Source organism: Leopardus geoffroyi, chromosome C2 (genome assembly GCF_018350155.1).
Source record: "Leopardus geoffroyi isolate Oge1 chromosome C2, O.geoffroyi_Oge1_pat1.0, whole genome shotgun sequence".
NCBI classification, from domain to species: Eukaryota; Metazoa; Chordata; class Mammalia; order Carnivora; family Felidae; genus Leopardus; species Leopardus geoffroyi.
In genome coordinates this window covers 121,769,395-121,788,668 of record NC_059333.1, presented here as the reverse complement: position 1 = coordinate 121,788,668, position 19,274 = coordinate 121,769,395, and the positions used below count along the sequence as shown (strand labels likewise).

Below are 19,274 nucleotides of genomic sequence, written 5' to 3'. Positions count from 1 at the left end.
TGGCCTTAATTCACAGCTCCTTGGCAACAGGGGCCTGACACTGTCCAGAAGCCAATTTCTGGCAGTTGGTGTATTTATTAAAAACAAAAATTTAAAGGCCTTCCTGGATTTTGGTTCTGGCAATTCCCTGAATTAACTAAATAAGATCAATCACCTAGGGAAGTGGCTTGGAAAAACAGCTGAAAACTTATGCCAAATCTTGGCACAGGCACACAATTTTGGCTCAAAATTTTATTTCAATTTTCTAAGTAATTACAGTCTTTCTGTTTTCCATTAGAATTGTCTAGACACCAAAGATTTCTTTCACTCGTAATTCTTTACAGGGTTCCAGTTACAGTTAGTCACCTTCGATATTCAATTAGAATGAAAAATTCAGCGAAATAACTGTGGTTTGTCTACATGATGTCAGTGTAAGTTATTTTTTCACAGTACTGACTCTCTGGGGAAAAAATTTTTTTTGGCTTGAATTGATTTTTGGAAAAACCTTCACCTAAGCCTATATCACATCCTTTCTAGAAGAACCAAATTAGTAAGTTACCGTAAGAAAGAATATGGCTATTTTATGGGTTTATAAATACCTCAAATCAGAAGTAGTGGTATATCCCATACACATACACAGGGTCCAACTTCAGCTCGAAATAGTTAGAAAATGACCTAGCTTGTGATGGTGTAGGTGTTCATCCAAGTTGTACAACTCCAGGCTAAAAGGACTAGGATTTGTTCCATGCAAATTATACCTTACTAATAAAAATGATGGGAAAAAAGTGACTTAGGCAATTTCATACTCACTAGTAAGAGGCTAATTATAGATTATGCAATCCTTTTGCTTTCTTCCCTCAGATAGTTACTTGCCTTATTCCCTAGCTTTATTCTAGTCTCTGGTTGGTCATCATTTCAGAGATGCCTGACCACTGTATACAAGTACTTCCTAATTTACTATGGTTTTTCACTGGAGTACTTATCTCTATATGATATATTGCTTATTAATATTTACTTGCTGTGGTGGTTATTATCTGCCTGCCCACTCCCAGAATTTAAGTTCCATAAGGACAGGGGCTTCATTATCTCATCCACTGCTCTATCTCCAGCACCTAGCACATGGTGCCTGACAACATAGTAGAGTTCAACAGAGATCGCTACATGAATGAATGAATACATGAATGTTTGGATGGAAGCGTATGATACAGATTCAGGAGATGCGTAAGTCTCGTCCCATCCCCAACCACCACCTAACCATTCCCTTTCCCAGTGATAGCTACTGGTGCCAAGTTGTATATAACCTTCCAGAAGGATTCTAAGCATATACAAACATATATGCACAACATTCTTTTTTCCTTCCCATATAGTTGTTCCCATATATCAGTTTGCATGTGCTTTCTTCCCTACTTAATAACTGTATCTTAGATGTCTTTCCAAACCCATATATATATACTTTTGCCTCAATATTTACTTTGCTAGCTACACAGTATTACTTTTTATGGTTCTAGAAGTTTATTGATCAGTCCCTTAGTAATGGAAAATATTTTAGTATTACAAACATTATTAACAAAATCTTTTATTACTGCAAATAATAATGCAATGACTATTATGTGTCTTTACACACACTGGTTGTATGACTGCAGCAATTCACCCTCCATACAGAAATATATAAAAATGTTCATTTCCACATATCTTTACCATCTCAGTGTGTTAAACTTTGTCAACTTTTAAATTGAAAACAGCCTCTCATTTTATTTTGATTTTAATTTATTATTATGAGTAAGGCTGACATGTTTTAAGTCATCCAAATTTTCCTTCCTGAAGATTTCCATCTTTCTATTGGCTGCTGGTGATTTCTTTTTTATCGGCAGACCCTCTTTAAATATTAAAAAAAAAGTATACTTTGTTATATCTGATGCAAATATTTTTCCCAATTTGACATTTGCCTTTTGCTTTTATATATGATTTTCTAAGCACATTGTTAAAGAAGGTGGTCAATTTTATAGTAATTCTTTCCTTTTGTGACTTTTGTGTCATACATAAAAAGGCCTGTTGGGGCGCCTGGGTGGCTCAGTCAGTTAAGCGTCCGACTTCAGCTCAGGTCATGATCTCACAGTCTGTGGGTTCGAGCCCCACATCGGGCTCTGTGCTGACAGCTCAGAGCCTGGAGCCTGCTTCCGATTCTGTGTCTCCCTCTCTCTCTGCCCCTCCCCTGCTCATGCTCTGTCTCTCTCTGCCGCAAAAATAAATAAAAACATTAAAAAAAAAAAAAAAAGGCCTGTAAGTATGTTTAAATATAATAATGAAGGTCAGAGCAAAGTTTATTTATCTTTATTCTCCTCCTTGGAGGTGCACATTATACACAGACATACTACATTCTACTTATCTTACAGGCTTGTTATTTCCAGTTGGCTATGCTGTTCTTTGAAATTAGCTATCATTAAGATTGTATTAAACACACCCCATGTTTTCTTATACTTTAATGCCTTCATTTAAAATTTTACATCCTTGCCTCATCTGGAATTTATTCAATGTGAGAAGTAAAAGATCCACTCCCCCCCCCCAAATGATTACTTTTAATAATCTACTTTCCCTCCCTTATGCTGATATGAAACATTACTTTGATTGTTTACTCGTTTACTCATTTGGGTCAATTTATTAACTTTCTATTCTGCTCCACAGATCTGCCTATTTATGTGACAGTATCACATGCTTTTATTTCATTCGTGATTAACATTTCCACCAGAGAGTAAGCAGAGTCAGAAATGGAAAGTGTCAAACATTTCTTTCTTTCCTGCACTAACCTTTTAGCTATTTGTTAATAAGTGTTATAAAGAACTATCAATTGGTTTCAAATACAGTACTAATGAGGTCAAGTCACAGGTTGATTCTAGAATAGGCCAATTCATTTTGCAAACAGAAAAGATTCCACACCTTAAGACTGTAGCTCTAATTTCAGCCAGCCATCTAGAAAGCCATATACATCACTGAAGACTGGACTAGAGAGAAACAATACGGATGGCTTAAAGGATATCTATCACTTTTATTTGACAAGTAACTCAGGCTCAATAGTTCCACACACTATCTTCATAAATAAAACACATTAATAACTCATAGTTATTTGAAAAGACAGCATATCCAACTGGAAACACCAAAACTGTAAGATAAGTAAAATAGAGCATATCTACATAACCATAACCACAACATTGCTGCAAATGGGAGGTATGAGAAACAGAAGATAAATTTCCTAGTATCTCCAAAGTTTAATAGTTAAAGTGACCTGTAGAATCTCCCCCTCTGTACTTGGTTCTAAAATGGAATTCAAGCATTCTATAGTGCAGAGATAAGGACAGAAGATCTGAAATGCACATTCCTACAGATCATAGGCAGGGAAGAAAAGCCTCACTGTTTTTGCAGCTGTTAGAACACAGAACTTGTAGGATTCCCCCAAATGGACCATCTAACCAAAATCTTTCCTGGATCCAAAGAAAGAACCCTTGAAATGGCCCTAACAAGAAACAGGCTCTTGGCCCTAAGGGCATGCTCCTAAATGGGTCAATAAATCTTTCTGTCAGTCTTTCCTACATACTTTGCCTAAAGGATCAAATCTGTTCTCTTGGCTTTGATAAGCATTTTTACATGGAGGACACCTTTGAAAATGATTTGCTGTTTCTCTGGTATCTAAAACCATAAATGCCCTGGATTCTTCACTTTCAAAGGAGAAAAGAATTTCTTCCTTCACCTTCCCATATGCCAGGATTTAAACAATGCCTCTTCATTTCTTGAATGAACTTAATTCAAGCTCTGATATCTGGAATATTATAGTTGTTTTCGTTTAGTTCCTCAAACCTAAAACATCTTCAAACTCATTTAATCCATTCTCACTAGGTTTTCTTTGTAGGACCTTTCCTTTCCTAAAATATACATATTTTCCTTTCCTTTCCTTAAATATATATTTCCTTAAAATATGTATTTTTTTCTTTTCCTTTCCTTAAAATATATATATTTTAAGTTTATTTATTTATGTGGAGGGAGAGGCAGAGAGACAGGATCCCAAGCAGGCTCCACAGTTAGTAGAGCCTGACGCGGAGCTTGTACTCATGAACCATGAGATCATGACCTGAGCCAAAATCAAGAGGTGGACACTTAACTGACTGAGCCACCCAGGTGCTCCCTTTTCAATATTTTTTAAATGTCTATTTGAAAATATTGGTCTCATCTATAGGTTTGATCCTATTGCTTTTTCACTGGCTTCTTTATCTTTAGTTAAAACATGTCATTTTGTCCTTTTTCTATGATCTTGCTCACTAAAGGAAACCTTTAAGTCTTAATTTTCTCATTTCTTTTTACATGCTTAATTGGAATTTTCCATTTTTTGGACAATATATCTTCTGATTAATACTTGAATAAGTTTACCATATGGCCTCAGACAGCTTGGCTCTTCCAATCTTTCATAGCAATTCTTCCCAAATGTGCCTGGTCATAAGATGCAAAGGGGGTGGAGGGGGCTAGTGTGTTTCTTATTCAAAATGCATATTCCTGGGCTCCACTCAACATCTAAAGAATCAGAAACTGGGCGGGAATGCATATTTCTAACAAATATGGGAAAGACTGCTTCAAGGTTCCTTTTTCTCTTTGTTCGAATTAAGGAAGTAATAGAGTATAAATAGACTCTCTCTTACACTTATCTCTGTTTAAACTTTAAAAAAAAGAAAGGTGAGTGACCCTTTCTTCAGTCTCTCCTTCTTAAATGTTACAACTTTTCAATGTTTAGCATACATTTAACCACTACTTCCAGCACCATCACCACAGCCAATACACCCACCAGATGGCACACGGGCACTGTGTGCATGCCTAGTAAAAGAGTGAGAGGAAGAGAGCACATTTTATCTTACACCAACAGCCACTGAATGGCTAGAGTAGATCAAGGCAGCTGTGTGCAACCACAAGGATCAGAATTTACAAGGATTAGAATATACAAGCACTCTTAATCATCCTCATGAAGAAGCTCACAACCCCTTTAAGATGGTAACCTACCCCAGACCATGTTAACAAATGAAATCATTTAAAATTCACAGTCAAGAGAGATATTATCCTAATTTTATAGAAGATGGCAATGACTACAGATGGACCTACAACTTAAAAGTTGCATTCTTAAATTTAAAACTTTAGGACACCTAAACTCAAAAAGACCAAAGACCACCCATGAATTAGAGTTTTTCAAAGCAGTTCTGTTCCTTAGCAAATTAAAAAGGGCATCAATGTATTCCATAATACAATACTCAAAATTGCAATGATCAATATTACTTTACCGATACGTTCCATTTGAGAGCTATTATCGAAGCTACATCTAAATCATATTTTGAAGAGCAAAAACATCTTAAAGTCAGACATCAATATCAACAATAATCCTTTAATCAAAATCTTATTCATTAAAACATTAAAAAAAAAGATTTTGCAAATTTTTATAAATAAGTTCCCTGGGTCTACTTGACACACAGTAAGCGCTCAGTTAGCAGTCTCTTCATTTTTCTGCCAGCCAAACTGCCAAAAGAGTGACAAACTTTGCACCATAAGTGAGCAAAATGTCCAAAACAAAGGCCCCTACTGATGGTCTTTAGCTTCAGAGTCAAGATCCAAAAGTTTATTTGCAAACTACTTGCTTGAAACTTGGTAGAAAGAAGTAATGCTACCATTACAGGATAGGTTCCTGGATCCATCCACAAGAGTTAACTCATAATATACTTGAAGCACAATATTCATACTATTTTATCTGCTCCTAAACAACGATGTAAAAGATTTTCTTTTTCGAAAAATGCAGGGATCAGGCAAATCTTCCCTCTGACCTCCACCTCAGAAAAAAGGAGATTTCCAGGTTGCTGTTGTTTCTAATTGCACACATACATGTAAGGCAGAAAGAATGTCTACACCAGTCACTCTCTGGGTATTCCAACTTGGAAAACAATGCAATAGGTAAGGCTCAGAATCCCCCAGACCTCAGGTTTGTCCTAAAGAGTTCAAATATACAAGGCAAGAACCACAGATAACTCACTCTAGAAGTCTGCTTTCAGTGTATTGCTCTTAATTTGAAGGGTTAACAGTCTCAGAGATTTGTGTTGTTGTTGCTAATGCTGCTAAGTAATCTACTGCCATGCCTACACTTATAAGCACAAGTGATGCACATTTTTGATAACTACAATCTACAAATTTTGATAACTGTATCACATGTGGGGCCGTCAATATTTTTTTAGGGCTATTTCATCAAACTTACCTATTACTTTGGTCACAATTGTAAAAGTTCTTACTTTAGTCATACCTGTATAATTTGTAAACCCATTTTAAACTCTGTAAGTTATTTTACTTACCCTAGAGAGAAAAACACCCCTCAACTGCTACCTACTGCTATTCCTTACAAAAGCAAAATATATGAAGATCAATTTGAGAATTGATATAATTATAATCTTAATTAAAACAATGATGCGAAAAGCTTCAAAATATCTACATTCTGTCGTCATTTGAAACAAAGAAAACCTTCAGGGACATCAACAGATCCCAGCTAAGAGCAAGGGAAATTTTTAATAATCTCCTTGAATGTTGATATCTTTTCCTGTCTTCTCTTTATACCAATTAAACATTCAGAAAACCACTCAATATTTGCTCCTTACACAAATTCTGAACTGTGGTTCACAGAATTTTTTGGCTATTATCTATTCTTACACTGTAATTTTACAGTGTAGGGCATGGCAAAGTTTTACTAAGTGCCTAATGTGTGAAAGATCTGGTGCTCAGGCCTGGTTTTTCAAGAGCTAACTTTAAGAAATGCATCAAGTTGTAATGTGTATAAATGCACACTACACAATAGCACGGAACTTCTCTTTGTTACTTGCAAAGGGAAAGGTTTTTACTCATTATGAATTCCACAAATTCAAAAACTTTTTTTTTTATTTTGACTGCTTTCATTACATGCATATTGCTTCCAAGCTCTTCCTTTGCTGCTTTTTTTTTAAAGCAAATAAACATTCTTCTCTGTCCATTAGCAACCAATCTAAGCTTACTATCTTTCTTTTTAGAGGCTGATTTTAATTAAACTTAAAATGTTTCTCCCGCATTTCTTATTCAAAGATCTTTTTTGGAGTAAGTCTCCTGCTTCTCACTGAAAATAAAAGTCTCTCTCACTGTATGTAAATAATGTTTCATAATGAAATTTCATTTTGAGCCTCAGTACCTATTGTGCAATTACAAACTTTTGCAACCTAAGTATTCCTTATATATTTTATAATACTAAGTTTTTTTCCAAATATTCTTTAGCATTTAATGATGAATTTTTTCCATAACTTAAGTGCACTAAAGTTAACTTTCTCACATTTCCATTGATTACACATTAATTTTTTAAGATTAAAAAAAGCCTCTCCAAAAGGTATGCTACTCAGAATATGTTACTCTACTGATTCTCAAATTCTAAGTATAAAAGAATAAATTTTAAATGACTAAGTTCTATTTATCCCCTGATTAAGTCAGATTTATGATCTCCCCTCCCCATTCTAGCTACTGTGAATTTTGAATAAAACAACCTCAATTGTAACAGAAGAAACATCTGTTGCTTTTTTCTTCATAAGGGCTTTCCTAACTGAAAGAAAGGCTCTCTGCCTGACCTCCTCTTCCACTCCCCCTTCCCACCCACACTAAGTTCCTTAAAACTCTTTTTTAAGTAAATGTATTATTTAAAATTTTACTGTATCTACTTAAAATGTCATCATTTATCCAGAAACATTCACTTCCTTATTAAAATTCAAAGAATGAGTATGTTATGTACATCAAAAAATAAGAGATGTGACTGGTAGAATATTAATTGTAACTGAAACACAGACTTTCGAGAGGATACTTGAAGTGATCAACTCAATCAAGTTGTCACACATTCCGGGCTCACTCAGTATTCTTTAGGGTTAAGATTTTCTTCATATGGGATCTTGCATGCTATATTTTCTTTGCCAATCTAACGCTAACATAATGGCAGTCACTACCCCAAGAGGCAGACACCAAATGGTGCCACCCACACTCTCACACTGTGCCTCATAATAAACCATAAAGCAGTGGAATGCACCGGCCCCTTTATGAGCAAACAATGCCTGAGCTTCATTAGAATACAGCTGACATTTTCAAAGCACAAATACTTTTAAGAAAAAAGTACTAGGAAAGAAAGGAATGAAACAGCTATAAAAGCTGAAATATTTTTTTTTAAGTGTCAGGTTTATTTCAAAGATCCCGAGGAAGCATATTTTGCTGTTGACAATGTAAAAGTTTTCATAAATAAAAAAATGTAGAGTTAAGGTCAAAGCTTATTTTATTAACTACTGGAAAGAAATGAAAGTAAAAACTATCATTTGAATTGCAGTCACAAGTAATAACTATAAAGTACCTTCAGAATTATTCAATTCCTCAAATGCTTTCTTAGTTCTTGAACGAGGAAAAGTGAGCTCCAAAATTATTTTCACATTTTAATTGATTTATATAAGTAACTGAGTGATAAACTAAGCTTAATCTACCCCTCCCCCCCCCCACCCAACCCAACCCCCATACCCTGTAGTTTTCCTGTCTGCAACAAGCAAGGACGTCTTGAATTCAGCGTGCTCTTGGCTGTTTATCAACTTAATATTGCTGCTGTTGGAAGAATATAAAATAAACGCGGTAAAAACTCACCCAGCACTAAGAAACAAAATGATCTCTCTTACCTGGTCTAAAGAAGCATGCCTCTCACTGCAGTACCAACAACACTCTACAGTCTTTGTTACCATTCAGTGGAAACTTGAGACTGTGTCAGACATAAGCAATCGAGCACAGAAAAGCTCAATTTAAAATACTCCATAAAACTAAAAAGATGCTCAAGAAAACCATTTAGGTAACTGGCTTTCAAAAGACATATGAGAACTGTCTAATGCAACAAAGATCATTCAAAAGAAACTGGAAGTGTAAGTCTAAAGACACAAAGGGACTTTTTTATGTGCAGAAACTTACTTTCTCATTAATTAAAGGTTTTAAAAATATGCTTAAAATAAAAGTGGTAAAACGATAAAATGGCTAACTTCAAGCTAACATATTTTAAAATATCATTTGAACTTTAACTAGCTAAAAAATAAGATTAAACTTACTCACGAAATCTGCATAATTCGAACTGTGCATGTCAGGGTATTTGCTGGCTCCAAAGCAGTCACAAAGCAGGAGACCTTAATGCATCTTGAAAGCAGAGCAAAACCACCATAAGTATTGGGGGGGGGGGGGGGGTGGTGAGGGGGCCGGGGAGGAGAGACTCTTGAAAAACTGGCTGGGGCTTTTCAACCTGTAATAACTGTCTAGCTCCTCTGGGAGGGAAAAAAAAAAAAAAAAAAAAAAAAAAGTCCTGGTCCTGCCCCCTGAGATAGGAGGCTATGTTTCAATGCCAAAATGAATGACAGGCCCATTTCTGATATCAACAAAGAGCAGCTTAGTTGTGCTCCATTTTTTTTCACTTTCCCACAGTTAGAAGTTCCAAATTTTTCAGGTTAGTATCTTTATATCTAGGGTTAAGTAACTTTGTCCATTTTCTCAAGAGAACCCAATTATGTTGTCCTAGTTTTAAAAATGATTAATTAAAAATATATACCTAATCATCTTACTCGGTTTTTCCTAGGCAGGAAGCTAAACAAAAGATGACCTCTGAAGTTCCTTTCTAAATCTACCCTTTGCAATATAAGATCACCGTATGACTATTAATATTAATAAGCTTTTTCTGCATCCTGACATGTGGGCACAAGGGGAAACTAAAAGTAGGTAACAAACATAGAAATAAAGTAACTGAGATAAAATTTTCAGTTAGCTAGATGTAAAAATCATTTACTAAAGTACATGTGTATGATTATACAAATTGAAATCAATAAACACTTTGAACAATGACATACATTTACTTAATGCCTATTATGAGCCAAGCACTACTTGGGGCTCTGAGGATATAGCAGTGAACACAACAGACAAAAGCCAAACAAAAATCCTTATCTTCAGTGAGCTTATTAGTCTATATTTCAGTTCCCTGAATGTACAACTCTCCTGGATAGACTAAGATAGCTCTCTGCTTCTTTGATTAGTTCCCATCTAATCTGAAATAGTCCCCTCTGAAAGTATGTCTTGACAACAGCTTCAGGAAGGGCAAGGATTCTGTGCTTTCTTCAGTGTTACATCCTTAGTGTCTGAAACAGTGCCTATTAGACCTTCAAACAGATATACAGTAAATGAAATAGATCAAAAAGAGCTTTTCCTTAGTCCATCTCTGCAGACTATGCACCTATATTATTACATGCACGAGGGTATTAATTAACTTGGGTTGCAATTACATAATAGCTTAAAACTGAAAACACAACCTATATGGCCCTGTACCTTTTCAGAGTCTAAAATCTATTTTTGCGGGGCACCTGGTGGCTCAGTTGGCTAAGCGTCAGACTTCGGCTCAGGTCACGATCTCGAGGTTCATGGGTTGGAGCCCTGCGTCAGGCTCTGAGCTGACAGCTCAGTGCCGGGACCCTGCTTCAGATTCTGTGTCTCCCTCTCTCTCTCTGCCTCTCCCCACTTGCACTCTGTGTCTCTCTCTCTCTCTCTCAGTTTAAAAAATAAATAAATAAAAATAGTAATAAAATAAAACCTGTTTTTGCTATCAAATGTGAGGTCACTGTATTTGAGTAAAAGAATCATTCAAAAAATTCTATACACTAACTTTTTGTGGATTACCAGACTTTAGAGCAGTTTGAATAAAAAAAGAATCTTGGAAATTACATAGCATCCCATCAGTTTTGTGTGTGTGGAAATAACTTTAAACTCTCCTTCTCATCATTCTTGATTCTTACTGTAAACCAGTGAGACACAGAAAATAAGTGTACACCTCTACCCTGTCAAATCAGCCAGAAGTCTTGCACATGTCACTCAAGGCCAGGATATTCAAGGGCTACATACCGTCACACCTATTCTGGTATAGTCTTAAAACAAAAGGAAATTAAACTTCTCAGCACTCAGATACGCTCATCATACTTCCAAATAGAGTATTCCTCCCTCCCTCTGTCCCACCTCTAGAGATGGACGATGATTTAAAGTTCAAATATAAACTACCTGGAATATTTACATACTTAGCATGTGTTCTAACAATAAATCTAACAGCACCCCAAGGTCAGGAAGACATGCGATGACTGAGGTCAAGTCATGGGTGAGATAAGGTGGAGCCAAAGCAGGATTTCGTCAGGAATGGCTCCTGCAGAAGCGAGTTTTCTTTTCCCTAACCATCACTCATTCTTTCCTTCAAGAAGTACTTATTAAGTACCTATTATATATCAGGCACTGAGCTAAGCAACAAACTGATCTGCTCCCTAGAACCCCCATATCTACTCCATAGATGTGACCTTAAGCCTATTCCTATTCCTCCATGTTTCTTCTCCCTGTTTGCCTTCATTGCCAGTGCCCCTTCTTCATCCAGTCCCCAGAACTTCACTTACACTGCCCTTTGATCTACTCCCAAGCCTTGAGGCAGGCAGCACAATTAGTAGCTTCTGTGTTCCCTTATGACTGTATCACACACTGGGGGGGAATTAGGAGTCTTCCTACCAGCATAAGAAAATGCATCTTGTGTGGGTCGTCTCAAACAATTTCTCCTTAATCTTACTTAGAAAATCCACTTAAGCATTGTATTATTTATAACTACTAAATATCTAGAAAACACCAAATAGGGCTAGGGATTCCTTCCCTCACGTTTATAAGCTAATTTATTCAGACTAGAGTTTGCTATGCTTATTGGTAACTTGACGAAATATCAACCACATTTTACAGATCCCTTTCTGATTCTATAAGCAGAAATGATACTATGATAGCATAATAATAGTTTTTATTTGCCTATTCCTGCTAAAATAACTACCATCAGATCCATACTGTGAGGGAATGGAAATCACCTATGCTAATTTCTTATACTCAATCACCTTTTGAAATAAAATGTCTAATCTTCTTGATGAGAACTACATCTAAAGCAAAGGGTTCCTGCTACCTCTTGCAGGGATAAGTGATAGTTGCTTAAAAACACCTTGCGGTAAAGTAACTTCACCTTCACTTGGTCCTCTTCCTCTTCCCACCTTTTAAATACAGATGTTTTTCAAGGACCTATTCTTGATGCTTGTTTCTTTAAGATTTACATTCCCTCTTTAAAAGGTATTAGCTATTTCTCTGGCTTTACCACCACTCTGTAGATGACAATGAAAATTTATACTTCTACCTCTAGGCTTTCCTATTCTGCTCTGCTCCAAACTCTTATTTATAACTGCCTACTGGACATCTCTGTCTCTGTGTCCCACACTCTCAAGTCAATTTCTGCAGTAGTGAACGCCATGTCTACCTTCCCAAATCAGCTCATCCTCCTATGTTCCCCATTCTCATTAAAGGCATATTCACCCAAAATAGAAAGTGATTTTCTATTCTTGTCTCTTCCTCACCATTCAAATGCCCACATTGTTTCCAGTGTTTTTCCTAAACCACATATCATTTTCCTGGTTTAAAAATGAAAAGAAATAAGAAATACAACTGATGACTTCCTGATTACTCTATCAAAAAGAGTGGTAGCCTTAAGCCACATGTGGCTATTTAAATTTAAATTGATTAAAGTTAAATAAAATGCAAAACTCAATTTGTCAGTTGCACTATACACATGTTGGGTCCTCAACAGCCACATGTGGCTAACGGCTTGCAGATACAGAACATTTCCACCATCATGGAAAGTTCTATTAAACATCTCTGGTCTAGACAATAACAGCAAACTACTTAAAACAGTAATCTAAATTTTCCTTGATTTGGCCCATTACCTTCTATCTTAGAAGGTATCAAACCTTATCTTCTACCTAAAACTTAACCACAACAAAAAACCAAACAACCTGATTCAAAAATGGGCAAAGGACTTAAATAACCATTTTTCCAAAGAAAATATACAAATAGCCAATATGCACATGAAAAGATTTCAATATCTCTAATCCTTAGGGAAATACAAATTAAAATTATAATGAGGTATCACCTCATAAGCATTAGGATGGCTACTATCAAAACAACAGAAAATAAGTGTTGGTGAAGATGTGCGGAAATTGGATTCTTTGAGCACTGTTGATGCAATGTAAAATGTACAGCTACTATGGAAATCAGAATGTTGACACCTCAAGAAATTAAAAACAGGGGGGCGCCTGGGTGGCGCAGTCGGTTAAGCGTCCGACTTCAGCCAGGTCACGATCTCGCGGTCCGTGAGTTCGAGCCCCGCGTCGGGCTCTGGGCTGATGGCTCAGAGCCTGGAGCCTGTTTCCGATTCTGTGTCTCCCTCTCTCTCTGCCCCTCCCCCGTTCATGCTCTGTCTCTCTCTGTCCCAAAAATAAATAAACGTTGAAAAAAAAAAAAAAAAAAAAAAAAAAAAAAAGAAATTAAAAACAGGATTACCATATGATTCCAGTGGGTCAACTCCACCTCCCGGTATATAGTCAAAAGAATTGAAAGCAGGGCCTAATAGAGACATTTGTACTTCCATGTTCTTAGCAGCATTATTCATAATGGTTAAAACACAGAAGAACCCCATGTGTCCACTGATGGATGAATGATAAGCATAATGTAGTAAATACATACAAGAGAATATTACTCAGCCTTAAAAAGGAAGAAAATTCGGGGTGCCTGGGTGGCTCAGTCTGTTAAGTATCCTACTTCAGCTCAGGTCATGATCTTGCACTTCACGAGTTCGAGCTCATTGGGCTCTCTGCTATCAGCATGGAGCCCACTTTGGGATTCTCTGACCCCCTCTCTCTCTGCCTCTCCCCACTTGTGCTCTTTGTCCCAAAATTAAATAAACATTAAAAAAAAAAGGAAGAAAATTCTGAAACATGCTACAACACAGATGAACCTTAAGGACAGTACACTATGTCACATAGAGACATATTGTAGGATTCTACTTACATGACTACTTAGCGTTGTCAAAATCATAGAGACATAAAGCAGAATTGTGGCTGTCAGGGGCTTAGGGAGGGGAGAATGGAGAGTTACTATTTAATGGGTAAAGAGTTCAGTTTTGCAAGATGAAAAATTATGGAGATGGATGGTATGATGGTGGCACAACACTATGAATGCATTCGGTACCACTGAATAGAATCTTTAAAAATGGCTAAGAGGATAAGTTTTATATTATGTCTATTTTACTCTAATTAAAAACATTAAAAAAAAAAAACAAGGGGCGCTGGGTGGCTCAGTTGGTCAAGTGACTCTTGATTTTGGCTTAGGTCATGATTTCACAGTTTGTGAGACTGAGCTCTGTGTTGGGCTCTGGCTCCACGCTGTCAGCACGGAGGCTGCTTGGGATTCTCTCTCTCCCTCTCTCTCTGCACCCCCACACCTGTGTGCACACTCTCTCAAAATAAATAAGTATTTTTTAAAAATTAAAAAAAAACATGTAGGAACAGGAGCAGAGGGCATATGGGAAACCTGCACCTTCCCCTTAATTTTACTATGAACCTAAAACTTTGCTGATAAGATAAAGTCTACTTTTTAAAAAACACATACAACAGTCTTGTGAAAATGTCTTTTCTCCTCTGCTTTACTTCTTCAGTCCACCCACTCCTCTGCATCCATTAGTAGTTCCACCTCTATTATAAGAGCTTCTCTTACTTCTTGAGTCTAACCCAACCTCCTACCTCTATATTCAACATTAAATACATTAAAATATCAAGACCAGGACAGCTAAGATCAATGTGTTATAAAAATAATTTTGGTACAATCTACATTAATTACATGACGATTCTGGTTGTTTTTTTTTTAGTTTATTTATTTTGAGAGAGAAAGAGAGAGAGTGTTCTGGGGAGGGGCAGAGAGAGAGAGAGAGAGAGAGAGAGACAATGAATCCTAAGCAGGCTCTAAGCTGTCAGTGAAGAGGCTGATGCGGGGTTCAAACATGATCATGACCTGAGCCTAAATTAAGAGTTAGACGCTGAATGAACTGAGCCACCCAGGTGCCCCAAATTACGTGATAAATTCTTGATGAGATGTAAAATTAAGTCAGTTCATTCAATCTATGCATATTTACTAACTGTTCACTAACTGTTACGCCAGCCTTAAGCAGGGGATCTAAAAATACACTGGAGAAGGAAAAAATATAATCCTTAGCCTCAGGAAGTTACAGTTTAATGGAGGAAACACTATACACAAGCAAGCAAATATAAAAATGCCAACTATGTCCATTACTAGGAAAGAAACTAGTGGTATCAGAGAGCTGGGAAGTGATATTCCACGTGTGTTCTTTAGACAAAGTGTTCTAGGAAGGTCTCTCTGAAGGAGGTGATATTTAAACTGCAACCTGGAGGATGAGGGGGTGTCAACATGGTAAAAGCAGGGAGAGGAGCATTTCAGGCAGCACAGAACCATGAAAAGGCTCACATAACACCTATAATCTTAAAAGTAAAGCAAATAAACTGAGGAAGCCAAATAAAATTCACATGAGGGATTGGCTCTAGGAGAAAAGTAACTGACTAATTTTTATCTTTTGCACAAAATAGTAGAAGGAAACTATTTCTTATTTTCTTGTCTGAGGCTACAGCAAAGAACATGGGGAATGAATCAGGATTATGGATGCCATTCTGAGAAGTCTAAAAAGGAACACAAGGATTATCAGACCTCAACAAATATTCTCTAAACACATCATGAATGTACAATATTCCACTGTGCAGATGTGTCATATTTTATTTCCCTATAAGTGGATATTTACACAGTCTCTATATTTTGCCATTATACATAATTATGTAGTAAACACTTCTACACTCAAATCTCTTATTTTTTATTTTATTTTTTGTATTATTTTATTTTTATTTGAGAGAGAGAGACAGAGAGAGAGAGAGAGAGAGAGAGAGAGAGACTGTGTGTGTGAGCAAGGGAGAGAGGCAGAATAGAGGGAGAGAATCTTCAGCAGACTACACACCCAGCATGGAGCCTGACATGGAGCTCGATCCCATGATCGTGAGATCACAACCTGAGCCGAGATTAAGAGTCAGACGCTCAACTGGCTGAGTCACCCAGGTGCCCCTCAAATCTTTAATTTTTTTCTAATGACAAACTCCCAGAAGGGTTTTTACTAGGTGAAAGCATATCAACTGTTTTCAGGAGTTTGATGTGTATTACCAATTTGCTTCTCGGAGGACTTATACTGACTGACACTCCTAACAGAAGTAGATATGAAGAATAAGAAATAGATAAGAAGATGAGAATAAATACAAGTAGACTAAGAAGTGGATAAGAAGAGGTGCCTGGGTGGCTCAGTCAGTTAAACATCCAATTTTGGCTCAGGTCATGATATTGCAGTTCGTGACTTCAAGTCCCATGTCGGGCTCTGTGCTCACAGCTTAGAGCCTGGAGCCTGCTTTGGATTCTGTGTCTCCCTTTCTCTCTCTCTCTGCCCCTCCCCTGCTTGTGCTCTGTCTCTCTCTCAAAAATAAATAAACATTAAAAAAAAAAAAGAAGTGGATATGATATGAGGATACCAATTTCCCACACTTTTGCCAACAAGGTCAAAATTTTAAAGAGACTTTTGTTAATTTGACAGAGGAAAAAAGATTTTTTTGAAATAACTTTTTACATGATGTTCAAAATATTGCACATGCAGATTGCAGAAAAACAGAAAATACGTAATTAAAACACCCAGAAATAATTATAATTAATGTTTTACATACATATATCAAGTCTTTTCCTATGCTACATATTTTTCTTTTTCTAAAAAAAGCAGGGGGAGTGATCATGCTATATCCATGCTGGTTTAATTGTTTTAATATAATAAATTATTTAGTTTGTAACATCTATAGAATACCATCATACAACAGTGTCACAATGCTCAACTAATTATCTAACTGCTTCCAATTTTTCATTCTCATCAACAATGCTGTGGTAAATATTCTTTGCCAAAATCTTCCCACAGATCTTCTTTAATCAGGATAAATCCACAGAAGAGAAAATCTGAGCCAGACTTTGCCTGTTTTGAAGATTTTTGATAGGCACTGAGCAAATTATCCTCCAGAGAGGTTGTATCACTCTGAGTCCCTAGACCATCCTCTACTACCCCAAGGTGGGTATTAACAACAACAAAACAGCAAAATCTTTGCTGAACTGACTGGCAAACATTGGCTTTTGTTATTTAAATTTGCATTTTGAGGCGCCTGGGTAGCTCAGTTGGTTAAAGCGTCAGACTTTGGCTCAGGTCATGATCTCACAGTTCGTGGGTTCAAGCTCCGCATCGGGCTCTGTGCTGACAGCTCGGAGACTGGAGCCTGCTTCTGATTCTGTGTCTCTTCCTCTCTGGGCCCCTCCCCTGCTCATGCTGTCTCTCTCTGTCTCTCAAAAATAAATAAATGTAAAAAAAAAATTTAAAATAAAATAAAATAAATTTTCATTTTGATTACTGGTCCAGTTGATTATTTATATCCATTTACATTTCTTTTGTGAATTTTCCATACTGCTACTCTGTTTTTTTCTTATAATGCCAATATTTAATGTATTTATTTGTTTTATATGTAGTTATGTTTACTAAGCCTCTGCTGGTTTGTGAAGTTTCTCAAATCTGCCTTGGTTTTGATGGCCTTGACAGTTCTGAGAAGTATTAGTCAGGTATTTTGTACAATGCCACTCAATATGAGTTTGTCTGATTTTTTCTCATTGTTAGACTAGGGTTATGAGTTACAGGGAAGATGTCATCACATTATATCAAGGGCACCTGCTATCAACATGACTTATGGCTGAGAAAGTGAACTTTGAGGATCAACTGGCTAGGGCTATTTTTCTAGGTGTCTCCACCATAAAGTTACTCTCCCACCTCCACCCTTTGTTCCCATAAACTACAATTCGGAAACACCACACTAAGTGCAGCCCATATTCAAGGCAGGGTTGGAGAGTTTAAGCTCTACCTCCTTGAGGGAGAAGTGTCTCAATCAGTGTGTAAGTAAATTATTTGGAATTCTGTTTAGAGACTTGTCTCTTCTCCCTCACTTATTTATTCAATCACTATTTATATGAGTATGTACTCATGTATTTTTATTTTTTTAATGTTTATTTATTTTTTGGATGGGGGAGGGACAGAGAGAGAGAGACAGTGACAGAGACAGAGACAGAGGATCTGAAGCAGGCTCTGTGCTGACAGCAGAGAGCCCAGTGTGGGGCTCAAACTCATGAACCCTGAGATCATGACCTGAGTGGAAGTTGGACACTTAACTGATGGAGCCACCCAGGCGCCCCTCACGTATTTTTATTTCATACCTTAGGTTAAAATCCAACATCGCCCTATTTATTTTGCTGCTCAAATTGCTCCACTTTTGGCCACTGGGAACTTTTTCAAGTTGGCTCCTGTGTCGCTCTGCAGGATCCACTTTTTTTGGTAGCACTTCCTTACTTTCTGGTATGATAAGGCACTCCAGCTTCATCTTGTGTATTTACTGCCCCAAACCTAGATTAGCTATTTTTCTATTTTATTTTTATTTTTTAAAATTTTATTTTAGAGAGAGAGTGTGAGAGTGCGAATGGGGGAGAGGCAGAGCGAGAGGGAGAGAATCTCATGCAGGCTCCAGGTAGCACAGAGCCCAACTGGGGGCTTGATCCCATGAGACTTGAGATAATGACCTGAGCTGATATCAAGAGCTGGACACTTAACTGATTGAGCCACCCAGGTGCCCCTACATTAGCTATTTTTCTAAGGAGTCTTAGAGAATAGTATTAGAAACCAAAATCTGGGGGTCCCTAGGTGGCTCAGTCGGTTAAGTGTCTGACTTTGGCTCAGGTCATGATCTCACGGGCATGATCGTGAGTTCGAGGCCTGTGTTGGGCTCTGTGCTGACAGCTCAGAGCCTGGAGCCTGCTTCAGATTCTGTGTCTCCCTCTGTCTCTGACCCTCCCCTGTTCATGCTCTGTCTCTGTCTCAAAAATAAATAAATGTTAAAAAAAAAAAAAAGAAAAACAATTGCTTTTTCTGTATATCACAGCAATAATAGTAACTTAAATATCACTTGGTATTTCCTTCATCTGCTAATACAAATATTCCAGACCTTACAAAGTCTCCAACAGCCCACACAGATTTCTGTGAGCCTCTAGAGCAGTGATCCCCAGCCCTGGCTGCATATTAGAATCGACTAGGAAACTTACATCCAAGTCACACCTCAAAGCAACTCCATCTGAATCACTGAGGGCAGGACTAAGGCATAAATATGGCTCTAAAGGAATCAGATGATTTTAGTGTGTATCGAAGCTAA

The 19,274-nt window shown here is 37.1% G+C and overlaps 1 protein-coding gene across 6 annotated transcripts in view; it reads right to left on the bottom strand.

The window, feature by feature from the left end:
* The window catches only part of TFDP2 (transcription factor Dp-2), a 177,715-nt gene that overhangs the window by 61,971 nt on the left and 96,470 nt on the right, over window positions 1-19,274 (bottom strand). Inside the window, exon 2 of one of the 6 annotated variants that reach the window (XM_045503435.1) lies at window positions 9,126-9,210. The exons of 4 other annotated variants lie outside the window; for them this stretch is intronic. In XM_045503435.1, coding sequence (XP_045359391.1) covers window positions 9,126-9,156 — 31 coding nt within the window. In that variant the 5' untranslated portion in view covers window positions 9,157-9,210. Of the gene's footprint in view, window positions 1-8,708; window positions 8,730-9,125; window positions 9,211-19,274 lie in introns of those variants that run through there. One more of the 6 variants, XM_045503438.1, reaches the window with a different exon arrangement.